The sequence below is a fragment of the Carcharodon carcharias genome, chromosome 13 (assembly GCF_017639515.1).
Source record: "Carcharodon carcharias isolate sCarCar2 chromosome 13, sCarCar2.pri, whole genome shotgun sequence".
Taxonomy (NCBI): domain Eukaryota; kingdom Metazoa; phylum Chordata; class Chondrichthyes; order Lamniformes; family Lamnidae; genus Carcharodon; species Carcharodon carcharias.
The window spans coordinates 116,775,369-116,795,950 of NC_054479.1; the positions used below are offsets into that span (position 1 = coordinate 116,775,369).

General features: G+C 43.8%; 1 protein-coding gene across 1 annotated transcript in view; it reads left to right on the forward strand.

The window, feature by feature from the left end:
* LOC121285803 (guanine nucleotide-binding protein G(t) subunit alpha-3-like) overlaps positions 1–20,582 on the forward strand; it is a 61,808-nt gene that overhangs the window by 35,383 nt on the left and 5,843 nt on the right. The window contains exons 6-7 of the mRNA XM_041202636.1: positions 5,328–5,457; positions 8,769–8,922. Coding sequence (XP_041058570.1) covers positions 5,328–5,457; positions 8,769–8,922 — 284 coding nt within the window. The remainder of the gene's footprint in view (positions 1–5,327; positions 5,458–8,768; positions 8,923–20,582) is intronic.

The window sequence follows — 20,582 nt, forward strand, 5'->3', positions numbered from 1 at the left end:
TGATACTCTTTGGAAGGAGTAATTTGACAAGGAAGTATTCAATGAACGGCATGACACAAGGAAGCTCTGAGGAACAAAGGGACCTTGGGGTGTGTGTGCATAGATCTCTGAAGGCAGAGGGGCATGTTGGTGGGGTGGTGAAAAAGGTATATGGGACACTTCCTTTTATCAATCGAAGCATAGTTTACAAAAGTAGGGAGGTCATGCTGGAGTTGTATAGAACTTTGGTGAGGCCACAGCTGGAGTACTGTGTGCAGTTCTGGTTGCCACATTATAGGAAGGATGTGATTGCACTGGAGGGGGTGCAGAGGAGATTCACCAGGATGTTGCTTGGGATGAAACATTTAAATTAAGAAGAGAGGTTGTATAGATTTGGGTTGTTTTCGTTGGAACAGAGAAGACTGAGGGGTGAACTGATCGAAGGGGCATGGACAGGGTGGATAGGGAACAGCTGTTCCCCTCAGTTGAAGAGCCAGTCATGAGGGGTCATAAGTTCAAGGTGAGGGGCAGGAGGTTTAGGGGGGATGTGAGGAAAAACTTTTTTACCCAGAGGGTGGTGACGGTCTGGAATGCGCTGCCTGGGAGGGTGGTGGAGGCGGGTTGCCTTTAAAAAGTACCTGGATGAGCACTTGGTACATCATAACATTCAAGGCTATGGGCCAAGTGCTGGTAAATGGGATTAGGTAGGTAGGTCAGGTGTTTCGCACGTGTCTTGATGGGCAGACTTGATGGGCCGAAGGGCCTCTTCTGCACTGTGTAATTCTGTGATGACTGTCAGCCAAACAGCCTTCCAACACACCACCATAACAGCACCACCACCCCCCCAAAATAGAAATGTTCAATGATAAAAAATCTTCTTAAATGTCCCAATGATTTTTCTCCAGGGTTGCATACTGCAGTGTCCTGGAGATTAATCTTCAATTCCTGGAGATTCCAGGCCAACCCTGGAGAGTTGGCAAGCCTGTCAGTCCAAGTTTTGCATGCTTACAGCAGCTTGGGCAGAACTATTGCACTACAGACTTTTGGTTCAGTGGACAGATTTACACCTCTTCATTCCCAGACTGATGTTCGAAGTCTGCCAATGGTTACACATGCTTTGGCAATTCCTGCACGTGGCTTGTCATCAATATAGGCAGCTCGAGAGATTGTGCTGCCAAGATAAGTGAATTCCACTGCTGACAGGTTCTACACTGAAACATTAGGCTTGATATAGGGCAAATACCCACAGTGATTAAGATAACAAAAATTCAATAATAGCATTCAAAGAAATTTTGCATGCAAATTTGTGCAGAACCCATCGCATTCCCACCCCCAACCATTTTATCTCAATATCAACATGTACTTATATAATGTTGATTTCCTGGGGACTAATGCTGTAATCTTAGTAGAGATGTGAGATATTTAAACTATGTTCACTAAGTCCAAGTATGGAGACTGATGAGTTCCAGCAATTAGAATCTCCTGCTTCTCATGCTATGAAAGGCTGGACAGATTCCTGTCCACTGTTGTGTTATAGGTTCATTTGATGTCGCAATGATGAGATCTTGACACTTGTATGTTTAAACATGAACCATTTATTGTTAATCTTTATGTTCAGATCCCAGTTAATGTCATGCATGGTACTTACCATTCAGATAGGCTGCTTCTCGACTGTTCTCTCTGTCTATTACCATGTGACTCTATGGATCATACCATGGCAGTGCCATTCTCCAGTCTCACGTTAACTCTAGTTCTGCCGAGTACCTTTACATTACAATGGCAAGCAGGCACATACGACATCATACAACATCCGCCACAGACCCCACCCACAGAACTCCCATCAGTGGTTTAAACTGGGGATTTTGTGTTTAATACTTACCTCCCTTTTCCTTTAACAATTTTTATCTCTGTTGTGTCTGAACGGGTTATTCCTTTACTCCACTACCAAAAACTATTGAGCAAAGGATGAATGTAAATTGCAGTGTAATAAGCACTATTGCACCTGGAATCTGCTGCCAGTCATTAACTGCAAGGTTTCAATAGCACTATTGTTTGATTAGTGCTTAAACACTGGACTTCTTGAGAACACAAAAGAGCAATTCCTGGCAGACATGATATCCTGTACTATAGTAAAAATAAACTTGCTAATATCTACATTAATAATTAACAAAGGGCTACTAATCACCAAGCTATTAATGTCTAACTTGTCACATAGAGCATTCTCATCTTCAAAAATGGGAAATACATTTCCCTCATTTGTTTAAATTCAGTTATTTACAATCTTGACTTGTTCAGAATAATAGTGTAAGTAACAAGCAAAGGAACTAATGAAAGCAATTCCCAGCTGAGATATCACCATGTGAAACCTGAATGCCTGTTGTTCCCATGAACACCCAGAAGATGTTAATGAAGCAATATCTTTTGTGTCGGTCAGTTCCTTTTATTCAATCAATTTACATCTGGTGGCTAAATTTTCAGCTTCGATGATTATTATCAGTGAGTGTACCTGTAATGATTGTTGGCCAGTACAACTCAGAGGACAAGTTGAAGTTAGGTTAAAAGGGCAGCTGACGCTGCATCATCTTTACAACAGCAGCAATAAAAACTTAGTATTTATACACCATCTTTAACATATCAAAACACCAAAGTGCTTCACAGGGACATTACCAAACAAAATTTGACACAGCCACATGAGATAATGGGGATGATGTGCAAAAGTTTGATCAAAGCAGTAGCTTTTAAGGAGTGTGTTAAAGGATAGAGATGCACAGAGATTTAGGGAGGGAATTTCAGAGCCTAGGGAGTAGGCAGCTGAAGGCTAATACTTCATTTTTCCTGCATTACAACAATGACTACACTTTAAAACTACTTAATTGGCTGTAAAACACTTTGGGATGTCCTGAAGTCATGGGAAGTGCTATATCAATGCGAGCTTTGCTTTCTACATTATTTCTCTGTTAACTTGATATGAATATGAACGTATAAATCACTGCTGTGGCAATAAAAGCAGGCAAACATCATGTGATATTCCTTTTATCTGTTATTTTATTTGCGGTATTAAACTGCTTAAAAAGTACCCTATAGTACAGGTCTCAACAAGTCTGTGCATACCCATTAAATATTATGAAATCTAGATAGGTGCTTATACCCTGTGACCATTATGCAAGCAAGTTGATAGTAAAGCAAGGAACAGCCATTAAAAAGTAATCTGACCTGCTCATCTTCCTCAGACTTATCCAATGCCAGTGCTTCGGTCTGTTTGTGCAGTTCATTATTTTGTATGTTTGACTCAGTTGGTAGAAACCTCAGGCTATGAATTTTCACTTTGGGAGTGGGAAACAGGAGCCAGGACAGTTTCTAGACCCTAAACCCACCCTCGGAGGTGGGCTGGTGGGGGAAAGCAGCCACCGATCAGAGATTTTCACAGAGGAGCCCCTTTTATTGTTATTGGCCTGTCTAATAAAGGGTGACAAGCAAGCTCTCAAATTTGAAGGGCCAGTGCCCTTTCAGCTTGAAAACAGCAGCTGTTAACAGTAAAGAAGGGTAAGTAACTGGGAGAGCACTTCAACATGAAGGTGGTCTCTCATTAACCTTTTAAAAATTAAAACAAAAAAAAACAGTCAGCCCACCACTGTCAGTGGTGGAGTGGTAGGGATTGTAGGGAGGGCAGCTGCACCCAATATAGGAAGGAAAGGAGGGCCTGAAGGCCTGCCAGGAAGGCTAAACACACACCCCACCGCCCCTCCACCCTCCCCCACTGCTGTCGGGTACCTAGCTCCAGGCAGTTGAACTGCCCCTCATCACATTATGAGACTTGAGGCCGACTGGAAAATCCCAGTCAACCTCCTATCAGTGCCCTTTGCAAGACTCTTAACGAACCTTATTGACTGCCTGCCTCCTGGGGACGGGTAGCCCTGTCAATCAGGAACCCTGTCTCCTGTAAAATGGCTGGCGCCAGGAACAGTGTTGGAAAATTGACACGCTGTCCACCGTCGCTTTCTTTGGACCCAGCCAGCTCTTTTCCTGACCTGGAGAGGCCTGAATATTCTGCCCTCATCTCTTGATCAGTAGATTATGTGATGAGCCCTTATACCAGTGATTCAGTGCTCAATCTGGGATAAATGGATACTAAGAGAGCACTGCAATGTTGGAGTTGCCAATATTTTCATTATAGTGCTAGCCTTATGGTCCTATCTGATTCTATTGAGGTTTCAGCTGAATGCTAAAAATTGATGGCACGGAAATCTCCTGGTATATTTTCCATTGATACTTCCACAGTCAATGCAACGTAAAATTCACATTCACTCATTCATTTAGCGCTGGGTCTCTGTGGGACATCGCTGATGCAGAATAGTGCCACGTTTTGCTTACACATCAACAGTCACTATAATTTAAAAAAATAATTACTGCGGAAAGCACTTTCAGATGTTTTGCCATGGAAGATCTCATATAAATTCAAGCATTATTATACACTAAGACTTAGGTTCTACTTTGCTGATAGTCCCTCTACTTTCATTGCCTTTCTTTGATATTGCTTCATATATTGGAATCTGTCCTAAATAGCTGAGTTCTACTAGACAAAGAGAAAAATGTTGAAATGCAAAATTATCTTTTTACTTTCATGGGATGGTGTTTTTTCCTAAAATATTGTACCTGCTCCTCATTCTCAATATCTGCTACAATTCCCTCTTAATTTACTCATATTTTCTCACCTTGCCCTGTGGACCAAATACATAATCTAATCTACGACTCATTATAATGCATGAGGGTTGGTGCCTTCACATCTGCCTATTGATTAAATACAATACCCACCTTTATCCTCCCTCACATCAGGTAGTAAGATGAACCCTGATTTCTACTGGGATGATTCCAAGATGAAACTGCAAAACAGCTTTATATTCATGGCCAACCAAAAAAAAAAAGTATTAACACCTGGACAGAAAATGCTGGAAAAACTCAGCAGTTTCTGTGGAGAGAGAATCAGAGTAAATGTTGACTTCTTCAGAGCAGAAGGACCCGAAACGTTAATCCTGTTTCCCTCTCCACAGATGCTGTCAGGCCTGCTGAATTTTTCCAGCATTTTCTGTTTTTATTTCAGATTTCCAGCATCTGCAGTATTTTGCTTTTATATTAAAATCTGGATTCTTTTTCAAACAAGTCGGCAGTGAGTTAAAACACTTTGAATGGATATCTTAATTCTGTTATCCAGAATTTTCCAGTCAACCTTAGCTGTGAAGAGCATTTTTATGTCAGATAATTGGCCATGATGCCAGCTCTGAAAATACTGATTTACTTCAAACAATTGTCTTCTTTCTTTTGTACACCATTCTTTTTTTCCTTTTTCTCAGAATGATTGATGTTGGAGGACAAAGGTCAGAGAGGAAGAAATGGATTCACTGCTTCGAAGGAGTTACATGTATTATTTTTTGTGCTGCTTTGAGTGCATACGACATGGTGTTGATTGAAGATGAGGAAGTGGTGAGTGTAACAACATCAGGGCAGCTTGACATTGTTTAATTATCGTTTCGGTTGTTTCCCTTGGACACCATCCTGTTTCAAAAGATGTATTGTGACTTTGTCATGTAAATACGCCCACAATCTTAAAAGGGGTACTGACACAATAGTCAGATGTTCTGCTAAACCTTTCTAAAGTAATGCCAGAAGGGATTATAATTTTAGTGGATGCGATACAAGCTACAAAACAGGGAAACAATTGTACTCATGTCTACTTAAGTTACATTACTTTAGCAAAATAAGTGGACCTGAGTAAAAAGCAGAGCAATCAATGTTTGTCATATATTTATTATACATTTAACATCAACAGAAACAGGCATAAATAAGTGAAAAGTTAACAGATGTTCCGTAGAAGAGTCATACTGCCTTGAAACATTAACTGTTTCTCTCGCCACAGATGCTGCCAGACCTGCTGAGTTTTTGCAGCACTTTCTGGTTTTATTTATTATAAATAGATATATGGTATGTCCCAGCTACAGAAGTCACAGGCTGGATTTTACATGTCCACACCGAGCGTGTTTTTGGTGGAGTGGGGAGGACGCAAAATGGGGCAGGTACAAACCCTACCAACTTTCTGCCCACTCCCGAGCTCACTCCCATAATATGGGATGTGAATGGACGTCGAAATCGGCAGCCCACATGTCATATTTAAGTAAATAATCAAGGGTCAATTGAACTTGTTAACAAGCTGATTCACCCCAATAATACACTGGCCACATCATAATATGGTTGGCATGGACAGTTAGGCAGGAGTGGGCAGGCATTTTTTAAACAAAACTTTTTGAAAGGGTGGGAAGGAAGTGGAGGTACTATCTTCAGGTGTGCCCTTTGCGCATACGGGGGCAGCCGCCCTAAGATAGTACCTCCCTTTCTTTCTACCTGCCTGCTCGCCAAATCCCACCACCCCCCCTCCTTAAACTGGCCGAACCCTCCACGCCCGATACCATGAACTTACCTTGCTCTGGGATCCATTGGGCCTTCTTTTTGGGACCGGTTGTGGTCCCAGCAGCATCCATGAGTGTTAGAGCCGTCAGCCAATCTGATTGACTGGCAGCTCCCAAGGGTGTCACCTCCTCCCCAGTGAGGAATGGATATCCCACTTGCTGTCTATTTAGCCCACCGGCAGCCATTATGGCTAAGGGGCTGGCTGGCGTTCAGCAAGTCGGCTTCCCGTTGACTTTGCTTCTGGGGAGTGAGGGTGGGGATGGGAGGAGCCAAGCCGTCCAAACCTACACCCGCCCCACCCTCTGTAAAATAGGAAGTATAGGCACCTCACATCTTAAGGAAGGAGTTTCCACTCAAGTACCTTTCATAAGAGGCATATATTTTTGTAAGTGGTGTGCACAGTTATTTGTTCTGTCACGTATCCCAAGAATTATATGGGTGATTGAATGCTTGAAAAGGAAGATGGCTCCTTTAATTTGCTTCACTGGAAAATATTTATGTTGGACATTCTCTATTATTGAGTGAAGTTCTAATTAATTTAAGTCACAGAAAAATGTGCTTGGGTTACAACTGATGACTTTTTTAAAAATATACGCAATTCTGTTTCAATCTGCTCCATTTATGGTGCTGTGTTTTTTAAAGCTCTTTTCTTACAAATATAGATAAATAATACGAAAGTGGATCAAACTAAATGTAGAAGATGTACAATGGAAGCAGAAAATGATTATAAAAGCTCAGGAGGTATGAAGGAAGACAAACAATTAATATAAATGGAGCTGGTTAAGAACATTAGATAGAGAAAGGGTATATCCTTTAAGGTTGAAAAAGAGAAATCTTTTATATGGAAAATGGAGGAATAGCAGAGATACTGAACAAATACTTTGCCTTAATTTTCACAAGAGTGTGATGGTGAAGTGGTGCAAGAGGAGGTGAAGATAGGATAACTGAGATAAGAAGTAAGATTGAAAAATTGGTGAAACTCAAAGTGGGAAAAAAAACTCATGGCTCCTGCTTGCAAGCATCCTAGAATGATAAAAGAACATCGGGGCGGAAATACCAGAGACTCCCTACGAGAGTTTTTCAGGTATCCTTTTGATATGAAAGTTGCACCACAGGACTGAAGGGTTCACAGTATTCGATAAAGGAGGAAGTAATAAACCAGCCTAACATTAATAGAAGATAAGTTATGAGAGGCCACAATATGGGCTCAAATTAATACTGATCCAGAAAAAGATGACTTAATTAAGGATAGCTCAAGTGAATTTGTGCAAGGCATCTTGTGTCTGACAAATAGAGCTCTTGATGAATATAGTGTTTTGATGAAGCACGTAGGATATTTTTATGTACAGAATTTCAAAAGGTGTTTTGATAAGGAGCCACATACGGCTTGTTTAAAATTAAGGACTATGATAGCAAAGTCACATGGAAAAATGACTAGCAATTGGTTAAAGGATAGAAAACAGAAAAGTCGTTAACGGATATTTTTGGGTTGGAGAATTTGTGACCCCAGAGCTTAACCAGCTCTTCTTAATATAGAGGTGAATACTCTGGGTTTGGCATAGGGCGCGAACTAGAAAAATTTACATGACAAAAAATTAGGAGCATGAAATAAATACGAGGAGCACCATAAGCAACTTCAGATTCGATAGATAGATGCTAAATGAAATTTGATATGAAGTGTGAATGAGACGACATACACTAAACAGTTAAACATTAAAAGGAGTGGAAAGCCAGAGATACAGGGTTTTATATACACAAATCTTTAAAAGTGGGAAGATAAGATAATAAAACTGTTTTCAAAAGAAGCATATGCGATCATTGGTTTTAAAAACAGGGGTATAGAGTAGAAAAGCTACATATATACAAAAATCTGGTTAGGCTATAGTTGTTTAGTTTTGGGTGCCCTATTTTAAGAAAGGTGGAGAAGGTGCAGAAGAGGTAATGCCATGCACAACAGCATCTAGTTGACAGCAGAGACTTGAGAAACAGAAACTCTTTGCAACAATGAGGTTAACGGGAGATCTGATAAAGGTGTTCAACATTGAGAGGTTTTGATCAGATAAACATGAAACCAATGTTCAAATGTGTACAATATTTACCTGTCAATCATCTTTTGGTTCTCAGAGATATAAGGGGCAAGAGATATTGTCACTATAAAGGAATCGCTCCTTATTAGTTCTTGTTCCATTGATGTGGAAGTGAGCACATGAAAACTTAGTGGTTTAGTCTTAAGATTAAATAGGATTTGGGTTATAGGTGCAACAAAGGGAGACAGAGAGCTTTTCCTTTCTTGTCAGCTTTGTTACCATTTAACTGTTGTTTTTTCATAGAACCGAATGCATGAAAGCCTGCAACTTTTCAACAGCATCTGCAATCACACATATTTTTCCACCACTTCCATTGTGCTGTTTCTCAACAAAAAAGATCTCTTTGAAGAAAAGGTGAAAAAGGTTCACCTCAGGATCTGCTTTCCAGAATACACTGGTAAGGATCCATAGCTGTGCTCACTCACTGCATTGAATCAGAATGAATCTTAGATTTTCCTGTGATGATTATAGTTTACAGTCTTAGATCTGTCAATAAGATCCATCACTGGACAACAACTTTTGTGATAGATGGAGTTACATAAATTTTGTCCAAGGGGTTCATCTGCTTCAATTTTACATTGGAAGCTATGTAATTCTGGGTGAGCTGGCAAAAGCCTGTAATTATACTTCAAGCTTAACTTTGGCATCTATTTTTAGGATACTATTTTAGTCTTTTAAATTAAATGGAAAACAAGTGAAATAGATTGTTATGTCAGGTTTGATATAGGCAACTGTTCCTATTACTAAAACAAATTATCCAGCAATAGCACGTTGCTGTTAGTGGGAGTTCACTGTGCGCAAATTTGTTGCTTTCCTACATTACAACAGTGATTACTTTTCAAAAATATATAACTGGCAGTAAAGCAATGAGATGTCATGAAAAGTGCTACATAAAAACAAGTCTCTCCTTTCTCTTTCTTGCTGTGTAAAGCCAGGACACAAAATTTCGTCTCCTACCTGCCTGCCCGTTGCGCCCGTGCGTCGACCCGAAGATCGCACGGGCGTCAAAAAATCTGCGTCGATTGAAGTCTAAAGGGACTTAAGTGGCCCACTAATTAATGGCGGACGTGCGTCGGACTTCATCGCGCGCCCGCCCAGTGAAACTCGCTCGACATCACCGCGCATCATTTTACAAGTGAATGTGCTGAGCCCGTCCCCTGCACCTCAAATGGAAAATTCTGCCCATGGAATTTTATCAGTCAAGGTTAATTTTTTTGAATATACACTCCTAACATGGAGCTTTGCTCATGGGGCACACATATCAGGAATTTGGGTGCATATTGCCCATGGCATTCCCTATTAATTTTAATGACTGGAAAATTGCAGTCAATATATGCTTGAAGTTACGATATAGTTCCTGACTGGCAAAGCTTCACATGAGGAAAGCAAATATACAAAATTACCGCTACAATGTCCAGTCATGACAAATAGCAAGGTCAGTCATGAGTGGGGGAAAGTGCAATAACTGGCATTGTGGAATTAAAATATTTTTAATTGGCTGAAACTGAAATTTGCAGGATGCCCCACTTGTTGGCTTTCAAAGATAACTGATAGAAAACTTTTTAACTAAGAATCTTCATGAACTTCAATTTTAAATGATGGTCACTATAATTGTTTATCATAAACTAAAACCATTGAAAAGATAATAATTGTTTGACAGTTTAGCTGTGAGAGAAGTTAATTTTGTTCATTTGTGAAGTTTTGGATATGCTAAAGTTTATAGAGCAAAGAGGTTGGGAGACTGGCCAAGAGAGCATTGGAATAGTTGAATCTGAGGGGGACAAAAGCAGGAATGAGAGTTTATAAATGAGCTGACTCTGCAGCAAAGACAGGTCATGTTAACGAGTTAGAAGTAGGCAGACTTTGCAGTAGAGAGAAAATTGGTCAGAAATTCAATTAAGGTTCAATAGGACACTGAGGCCACAAACTGTCTGACTAAACATGAGACAGTGGCCAAGGATGGGGTATGTAATCAGTCAATGACAGCCATGACCTCTGGAGGCTGACCATTTGGAAGGGCATTGAAAGAGGCGTGCAGAAACTAAAAGCTCAGCTGTCTGAGAAGAGGGCCCAGGGGAAACAGAGGCCAGTGAATCATGCACCTTCTCAGCCCAGTCTTCCTCTGCATTAAATGTGGCAGAGACTGCCATGCCACGGTGCCATCATAAGGCTGCCTTATGCTTTACATGTGAAAGCTGAACCCAAATCTTCAGATGGTGCCCAAAGAACAGCATGTAAACAAGGAAGATGAATGGGTCAGGTATAGCTCCTTGGGGGACCAGAAATAATAATGTAGGATAGCAGAAGAAATGAGTGCTGCGAATGTTCAGGCTATGATTGCCTGGATAGGTGAGAGTGCAACCAACCAAGAGAATTCCTATGGAGCTGAGGAATAGAGGAGAATCATTGGAGGAGGATTCTATAGTCAAACCCTGGCAGAGGTCAAGGAGAGCAAGGAGGGATAATTGTATCATGGCCACAGTCACTGATGATATAATTTGTAACTTTGATTATGCCTGTTTTAGTGCTGTGGCAGGGATAGAAGCCTGATTGGAGTTTCAAAGCAGCTGGAGGAGATCTGATGGGCAAGGTGATGACAATGGGTGAGATAGGAGGAAGCAGCAGAATCAAAGTGACAAAGAAATCAAAGAGATCCATGCATTCATTGTGACAAAGATTTGGGAAAGATGAGGGTGGATTTGGAAGGCGACAACATATTCAGCTACTTTGGAGAGGAAAGGGAAGTTGCAGATGGGCCAGTAGTTTGCATGGCAGAGATTTCAAGAGTGAGTTTTATGAGGAGGAGATGATGATGCCAAATGTGAAAGGGAAGGCAGCAGTGCCTGAGAACAGGGAACCGTTTACAATGTCATGGCAGTCAGGGTGGGAAGTTGGGCAGTCAGGTGGAAATGGGGCTAAGTTACAGGAGATGGGGGTCATTGTCAAGATGAGGTCAGAGAGGTATAAGGGAGACAGAGGAAAAACCCAAGAAAGAGGTGAAATCAGAACTCGAGCAGGAAGAAGCTGGAGGAGATTTTTTGGCAAGGTGATGACAATGGATAAGATAGGAGGAAGCAGCAGAGGCAGCTGAATCAAAGTGAGAAAGAAGTTAGAGATCCATACATTTGTTGTCACAAAAATTCATTGCCAACACAGTTAAACTGATAGGTTTCCCAAGCTTTACTGTGATGACAGATCTGCTCAATACATGAAGTTGCCCCCACCCAGGTAACTTATGACTGCTGCGCATCGAGGCTAAGATTCTTTATTGAGCAGATATCCTGAACAATGGCTAGGAGCTTTTTCTAGGGTTTCTTTTCTCCATATCATTCTCAGTCCAGTATATTTATTTTAAAAGTAATTTGAAGACCCATTGAGTACAAGAAAGAATAGTGAAAAGTCACTATGATAGCTTTTTAACTTCCTGACTGTACATAAAATGAGAGCTGCACATCATTGGAAATAAAAACCGTGTGTTTTCTATGAAGGGCAGCTGATCGACATGGCTGGTTTTACACCTGGACAACTAGTTGAAAATTTACCCCCATGTGTCAAGAAATGAATAGAAGATAAGATGGCAGCTGGTGAGCAGGCCAGATCTGGTGTAAAATCTAAAGGTAGTTACAAAAATAGAGAATGGTCTGTGGCTTCAGTTGCATAACGGACAAGAGGCACAATCCTGAATGGAAGAAAGGGTGATCAGTAAACTGGAATGAAGAAAGCCATTCTTTCCATCAAACCTTCTACAGCCATGTACAGTCAACCAATTGAATGCTAAAAATATTCATCAAAGTGTACCTCATCCCTCATCAAAAAGAAGTTGAAAGCTTGAGTGAAAAACACCAAAAAAAAAAATCACCTGTAGAATTATGACTTCAATGCCAGTCGTGTTAGCTGCAGTGGGCAGGATACGCATGTCAGACAAATGACTTCCCAAAGTACTATTCTGCAGCCAGTTAATAACAGGAAATGGGGCATTAGGAGGTCTGAGGAAATGTTTCAAAGATAACTTGAAGCAAACTCTTAAAGCATTTGACATTCATTCAGAAAACTGGGATATTTGGTCAGAGATTATGCAACCTGCTATGCAGTATAATGCCACACATTTCAAAGCAAACAGTGTGAATGGCAGATGAAAGTCATCACCACAGAAATCCAAGTCAGTAACTGTTGACAAATGGGCAACAGACATGTAACAAATACATGTGGCCATCAATGTGCTTCTCACATTTGTTTCCGGAGCCTCTGCAACAAACACTGCTGACTATGACTCTTTCCAAATTTTGTATGCTGTTGTAATTTTCATTTAAAGTAATTTTTGTATAATTATATGATATCCTATATTGCAGACTTGGCCTTTGTCAGTTATTCTCCTCTGTATAAGTACACCCTTACTGGAAGTTTGGTGGGGTAGTGTTTAGATTACTGAACTAACAATCCTGAGGGTTGGTCCAATGGTCCAGGGACATGTCGCCATGCCAGTAGGGAATTTAAATTCAATTCATTATGTAAATTTGGAATAAAAAATCTTGTATCAGGAATGACCATGAAACTATTGGATTTCTGTGAAAACCAACCCGGTTCGCTGATGTCTTTACAGAAGATGATTTGCCGCCTTCCCCCAGTCTGGCCTATATGGGACTCCAGACCAATAGCAATGTGGTTGGCTCTTAACTGCCCTCTGAAATGACCTAACCATAGCTGTAGCCATGTTCTCAGGGTTAATTAGAGATGGACAATAAATGCTGGCCTTGCCAACAACCCACATCCTGTCCTCAAGTATAAATTTATGGCCACTTTTTTTAAGTGTCCGCTTAAACATCCTTGAATATGTTAATAGGGATCTAATGTCTGTTAAGGACCATCTGGCAAAAATCAAATTCTAATCAGCGAGCCTAACCTATTCGAGATTCTTCAGCCTCTAAAGCCATTCACTAAAAGTTGAGATTTTTTTTTAAAAAGTCTTGTGGAGCCATGAATGCTACATCAGATGAGCTACCTGTGAAGTTAAGACCAGTGCTGGCATCTAAGTCCCAGTATGTCAAAGAGGTCCGTGCAAGAATTCGGATCAATCGGCCGCCCTCTAGATTTAGTTACATGCCACAATGCAAAACATAGGTTCAAAATCAGGATGGGGAATTGTGACCCCAATATCTATTGCCCTGCAAAAAAAAAAATGAAAATGCTGCTCTGGAAAAATGAAATTCTGTTCCATTTTAAAGTATCCAAGACATATTATTTCATTCTTTCATTAAGGTGTGTAGAATGAATGCAAATGGCAACTTTCAAATGCTATTATACATTTTTATTTGAGAAATCTAGTTGACAACCTAAGGTCCATAGTTTAGGACACTAAATAAAATAAAAACAAGTAATGAGTTTCTCCATCATGTGGTTCTGCAGATACTGCTGAACATGCATAAGAGATGTTTTAAAACAGAGAAAATTAGGGGATACATTGATAGAGTTATTTCAAGTTCAGAAAGGATCAAATCTTAAGAAAGAGACTGTTTCCAGAGATTGAGCAGTCTCTAGTGAAGGCACACAGATAAAAAGGTTAAATGTAAGAGATTTAGGATAGAGGGAGTGAGTGAGAGAAACATCAAATAGCCTGAAAAGGTGAGGTAGTTTTTATAAGATTCAGTGAGAAGCAAATGATTTTACAGTGAATTGAAGACCTGACAGTTGAAGTGAGGGCCATTTTGCATCATGACAAAGATTACGGAAATGGCCCTGAAAAGAGGTGATTTTATTTCATTGCACGCCTGTGAAAAAGCACAGCTGCAGAGAAAACTTTAAATTTGACAGGTACTCTAAGTTCAGTTTCTAGGTTTAAAAATGAAAGCACATTGTGTCGCAGCAATGATGAATAAGATACAGCTCAGCTGTCATTCTCCTTCAGAAATAGCATGACGCAAATCTGTAAGCAACCTGTCAATCTCTAAATGTATTTGGAGTGTCCCCTTAGTCTTGAACTATATGGGAAAATGTGGCTCAGCCATTTATGGTGATACTGCAAATCCTGTGGATAGCAGGAACTCTTGACCCCTTCCAATAAAAATGTCCTCATCTTTGTCCCATGTCTTCAAAGAATTAACCTTATCTGTAACTTACTATTTGAAAATATCTTCCCTGTAACAGTCTACCTACATTACTATAATTTAGCAACATTCTGAAAAGTCCAATGATATTTTTCTACAGTTAGGCAGATAACTATTATCTTGTTATAACCAAATACAAAATGGGAACAGTTGATTAAGGCTGAAGTCCAAAACAGAAATTATGACATGGAAGCAATCTGCATGGCTCAACCAACCTACGATGGCCCGTCTTCTATTTGAAAAGTCGGCCTTATCCTATGGGGAGCATTTTCTCCCTGTCGGGTGGGCTGGTTGGGAGTGGGCACAGGTGGGCACGGAACCGATTACCACTCGCGATCGGCTGTGCGCCACCATTTTACATGGGTGGGGCAATTAAGGGCTGCCCAGCATGACATACGTCCAGTAGCACTGAGCGCTACCTGTGCAGGCGGGTGGAGGAGGGAGAGTTGGGGCCTGCGCTCTTTCAAGCATGTGCACAAAAGAGCGCAGAAATCTCCGAGGCACGAAGCTGTCTCAGGGAGATTCAGTTGAATTTGAAACTTCACAATAAAAAAAATTATTTACACATGTCCCCTCATGTGACAGGGTCACATGAGCTGGGGCATGTTTGTCAAATGTTTAATAAATAGTTATTAATTTAATAAACCCTTCATGCAACCTCATCCTGCCCATGGATGAGGCTTCATGAAAAATGTGAAGACCACTTGGGCTCTTCGCCTGCCCGCCAATCTTAAGGTTGGATGGGTAGCCCTGTCAAATTGCTTAATTAGTTTATTAATAGCCTTAACAGGCCTTTGACAATTTGGCGGGGCGCGCAGCCGACCCCAGTGCGCGTCTGCTGAAAGATCGGAATGAGACGCAGTGACGTCGGGACACACGCCTGACATCACCACGCATCATTTTACGCGTCGCTGTGAGGGGCCTGCCCCTGCACATTGCACAGAAAATCCTGGCCTATGTGTCAGCTCTGTTCCCACGGGCAGAATTTTCTGCCTGTTGAGCAGTCCGTACGGGAGTGGGCATGGACCCGATTGCCGCCTGCAATGGGGTCCGCTCCACCATTTTACAGGCCCACACGACATAAAACGCGACTCCCGAGGACAGCGGGAGTGGGCGGGTGGCAGCAGGACTGCAATGACCTCTGGGTCCAATGGCGACCAGGCGGCCTATTTAAAAAGTGCCCCTGCAGCCTTGCAAAGACTGTCAGACATGGCCAGCAGGTGGACTCCCTGGAGCGCTGCTGGTGAGCAGGCCAGGCAGGAGGGTAGGGCAGGGGACCACTGTGCCCCTCGTTTCTCAGACAATTGCCTTGCTGCCCTGTGAGGAGCTGGCAGCACGGCGGGAGGTCATTGTTCCCAGGGACTGGAGGAGGAGGCCCCTCCACATGACCAAATGTGCCTGGGAGGAGGTGGCAGAGATAGTGAGCTCCTGCAATATGGTGCGGCACAACTGGATCCAGTGTCACAAGCATTTCAACAACATTTTGCGCTCTGTAAGGGTGAGTATCATGTTGGCATTGGACACTTAACCCAGCAGGTAGGCTTCTCCACCCCCCACTAACTCTGAGTGTAGTTACTACATTGAATCATTGAGGGCGTGTTTCCTTCGCTAGGTGGGCCAGCAGATATTGCCCATGCCGAGGTTACGCTGAGAGGGTAGTGAAGAGATGGGCTCTGCATCCGGAGCATGTGGTACAGTGACACCCACATTACTGTTTTGGGGGCAACCTGGAGGGTCTGCAACTAGGCGCAGTGCTGGAACTGCAGGACATGTCAAAGTCAGGGAGCTGACATGCTGGGAGGGGAGCTTCCAGGTGACAAGGCACCGATCCATCTGCTTCCCTTTGTGTTCCACGTGCTTGTGCCTCCTTGCTCTGCAAGGTTGAACCACGTGGTGCCAAATGCAATGTAGGCTGCATTTGGACAAGGTGAGGGGTACAGGACTGGCATCTTTGTGAGTGTGTGGCAGCCGCAGGGGTGAGGAGGCCCCTGGGGCCCTGCAATGTTCCAGTCTGGTTGGGGTGGACGGCAGCAAAGAGATTCCAGGTACAAGTTGCACTAATCAATGCTCTTTTCTCCTTTTCAGGAGAAGAATGCTCACAATGCCGCTGAGCGGGCAAGGACTGGTGGAGGGCCGGCCCAGTTGGCCATCATTACCAGATTCGAGCAGGAGGCCCTCGATCTGAAGAGGCGCCATGGGCACAGGTCCACCTGTGTCAGTGAGGCTGGGGTACCACGGGCAGGTATGTTTGCCCAGCCCTGACATCACTATTAGTGTCCCAGCAGCCACGTTCAGTGATTGAAATTTGCAACCTGGCTTGAGTATTACTGATGGAAGGATGAGCGCAAAATGATCCGGGGGACAGATGCACATTGACATTAGTTAACGTGGAGACAATCAAATGTCCTTGTTCTTCCTTTCAGCATCAGCAGATCAGGGCCAGAGGAGGAGGCACAGTGTTCCCCTCTCACACCCGAGGGCCCTGAAGCCTCTGACCCACCAGCGTCACACCATCTCTACCAGGCAGGCATCAACACAGTTACTACCACCTCAGCGGGAATTAGATCATTGGCTAGTGTCCCAGAGCACAGTGGTGAGGGCACTTGACAGTCGCCGGAGGAGCTGTCAGGTTCAGAAAGTGCCCATGGCTCCAACAGTCAGAGGACTGCTGGGGACCAGGCATATGTTCAGTCAGTGCCTGATGGTGAGCCTCTAGAGTCACCCATGAGGCAGAAAATGCTGGAAGTCCAGGAGGATGTGGGGGGGTGGGGGGCGCTGCAGTGAACTGGTGGAGATACATGAGGCTATATTTGGCTTGGTCTCTGTGGTGGAGGAGTCCATGCGGACTTTCAATGAGCCTCATGGCCGAGCACCATCCTTCCTCCGTGGAATGAGTGGTGACTCTTGTGGAGAGGCTCCTCCAGGAGACCAGTCAGGGCTTCCTGGGGATGTGCGCGGATCAGTAAGCCCTCACGTCGGCATTGACCTCAGCTGGTCAGTGCCAGCATGGGAGATGGTCTGGGCACAAAGCTTCCCACCTCGGTGCCCATCCCATCTACGGTGAGCAAGGAGGTCCGAAGTGACCTCACGCCAGTGCAGCAGCTGCCTGTCATCTCTGCAGACTCCTCTCAGGACACTCTGGATGAGGGCAGAAGCTCCTCCGCCCCTCTGCCAGTGACCGTGGCATCCGATGAGGCAGCGACGACTGGGGAGATGCCAGCTGTGGAACTGGCCTCTCCCTCCCAGGCGGGGCCAGCACAGGTTCCCGGTGCCAGAGGACGGCAGCCAAGGTCATCAAGGCCAACAGGACAGCAGAGTGAGCAGGCTGTCTCAGATGCCAGTGCCAACGAGGGGACAGCACCCGAAAGCATAAATTTAAGGCACCTTAGGCACATCACAGGTTTTTCACTGGTGCTTTTGTGTTGCCCTGCCAAGAGGTCATGTTGGTGTGGTGTTTAACACCTTTGTCATTTTGGTTCCTTAAGTTCGTTTTGTTACATCATTAAATTTAGACATGTGGCCATGGCTGAGGGTGACTCTTTTCCTCTGTAGGTGGATTGTTACCCATGATGTTTCGAGTGAGTTGTGTCACATTGAGCTTTACTGACAAGGCCCTTAGTTAATATTCCTATCGAGGCAGATTTAGCATTCAGGTATCCAGTATGGAGCCTGCAGCACAGGCTTTTGTTGAAGGTCCAGCTGAAGATTCATTGGATTAAAGCCTCCTGGGTGTCCCTACTTCCCTGCTGTATGCCCGGGTGACCGTCTACCCCCTCAGCATTTCCCTGAGCGTGCTCATCCTTGGACTCACTGCTGGACTCATCGTGTGCAGCCGCAGACACTGCGTCGACATCTTCATCGTCCACTGCGTTCCCCCCCTTTTGAGCACAAGATTGTGCAGAGCACAGCATGCAACCACTATCACCAAGACACAATCTGAGGGGTACTGGAGTGCGCCCCCTGAATGGTCCAGGCATCGGAAACGCGTCTTAAGGCCGATGGTTCTCTCCACCACAGGCCTTGTGGAGGCGTGGTTCCTATTGTACTACTGCTCAGCTTCTGTTCTTGGATGGCGGAGAGGCGTCATGAGCCACCTTCTGAGGGGATAGCCCTTGTCACCCACCAGCCATCCATCCAGCCGGGCTGGAGCACTGAAGAGCCGCGGCACACTATCTGCACGTTCATGGAGTGGAAGCCTTTCCTGTTGACGAAGGCACCGGGCCCACCTGCTGGTGCCTTGATGGCCACGTGTATTGCACCCTGGACGTGGGGGAAGCCAGCAATGGCCGAGAAGCCTCTGGCTCGCTGTGTCTGACTTGCTTGGTCCCAGCCATAGTGGATGAATGCCAATGCACGCCTGAACAGAGCGCCTGTGACCTGCTTGACACAAGTGTGGACAGCTGATTGGGAGACACCGCAAAGATCACCCACTGACCCCTGGAAAGAGCCAGAGGCATAGATGTTGAGGGCAGCTGTGAGCTTTAGAACAACTGGCATTGGGTATCCACCCACACAGCTAGTGGAGATCTCAGGGCCAATCATCTGACAGATAGAGTTGACTGTCACCCTTGAGAGATGGAGCCTCCTTTGGCACTGCACCTCAGACATATTGAGGTAACTGCTTCGCTGCCTGTATACCCTGCCAGCAGGATAGTGGCATCTCCTGTGGCCCCTTCCGTCTTGGACTTCCTGTTGGCCCTGCGCCCCTTGTGCCTGCACCTCTCCTCCCAAAGCTGTCTCCCCTGGAGGCTGAATGTGCACCTCTGACCTCCTCCCCCTTCTAGCCCTCCCTCCTCAGAGAAGGTGCCTCCAGTGGAGAGCACAACTCCCATTCCCAGGCTAAGGGAAGGCTTCCTGAAACCTGTAGGCCCCAAAAAGGGTCTTCACTGTAGAGTGCTGACCTGAAAGTTGTGAGTCCTGTCCAAGCAGCTGGTATGAGTTTCGAAGTATTTCTGCTCACACAGGCAAGTTTCAGTAACTTTCCAAATTAAATATCTGACTGAGCATATGCGCGAGTCCAATGACCCCTCTTATCCCACACGTGCATGAGGTTGATACAAACATGTCCTACCCATTGCGCCTGTGCAATGATCTGAAGATTGCACGGGCCCCGAAAAATCGCCGTCAATTGGTGCCTCAAGAGTCTTAAGTGGCCCGTTAATTAATGGCTGGCGCGCATCTGAGATCATCGTGCACCCACCTGCTGAAATATCATGATGGCGCGCAGTGAGGTCGGGACACTCGCCCAACGTCACAGTGCATTATTTTACGCATCAGCATGCTGGGCCCACCCCCGCACACCAATGAGAAGATTCTGCCCCATATCTTTTAATCCCCATTCCTTCAACTATCTATCTAAACCATTAATAAAAGTTGGCTTGGCCTCTACCAGTCACTTACTTTGATAATTCATTCCATGATCTCATAGCTCCACTGTGTAAAATGTTGCTTCTGCTTTCTGTCTTAAACCTCTTCATCATATATCTATGTCCCCTTTTTGTAGACTCCTCCACTACTGGGAACAGTGAGTTTCTATTTACTCTATCCTTTCATAATTGTAAAATACTCTTTAAAATCATCCTTTTTTCTCCTCCTTTCTAATGAAAACAGCTCCATTTTTAAAAGTTTTTCGAATATAGTACTTCTTATACCAGGCATCATCCAAGTAAAAAAAAAAATTAGCAAGATACTGCAGATACTAGAAATCTGAAATAAAACAGAATTCTGGAAATACTCAGCATTTCTGGCAGTAGCTGTGTTTCAAAGGCTAATGGATTTCTGGGCTCTCAGCCAAGCCTCATTATGTATTCTTGGCTGAGAGCCCAGACATCCATTAGAGTACTAAAACACCAAAAGCCTCAGGAGAAAACATTGCTTGATTGAAAGCTAAGGCTCTGATCTCTGACTACAATGAAAATCCCGCCTTTGCGGGCACTTTCTCCTGAGATGGACAGGC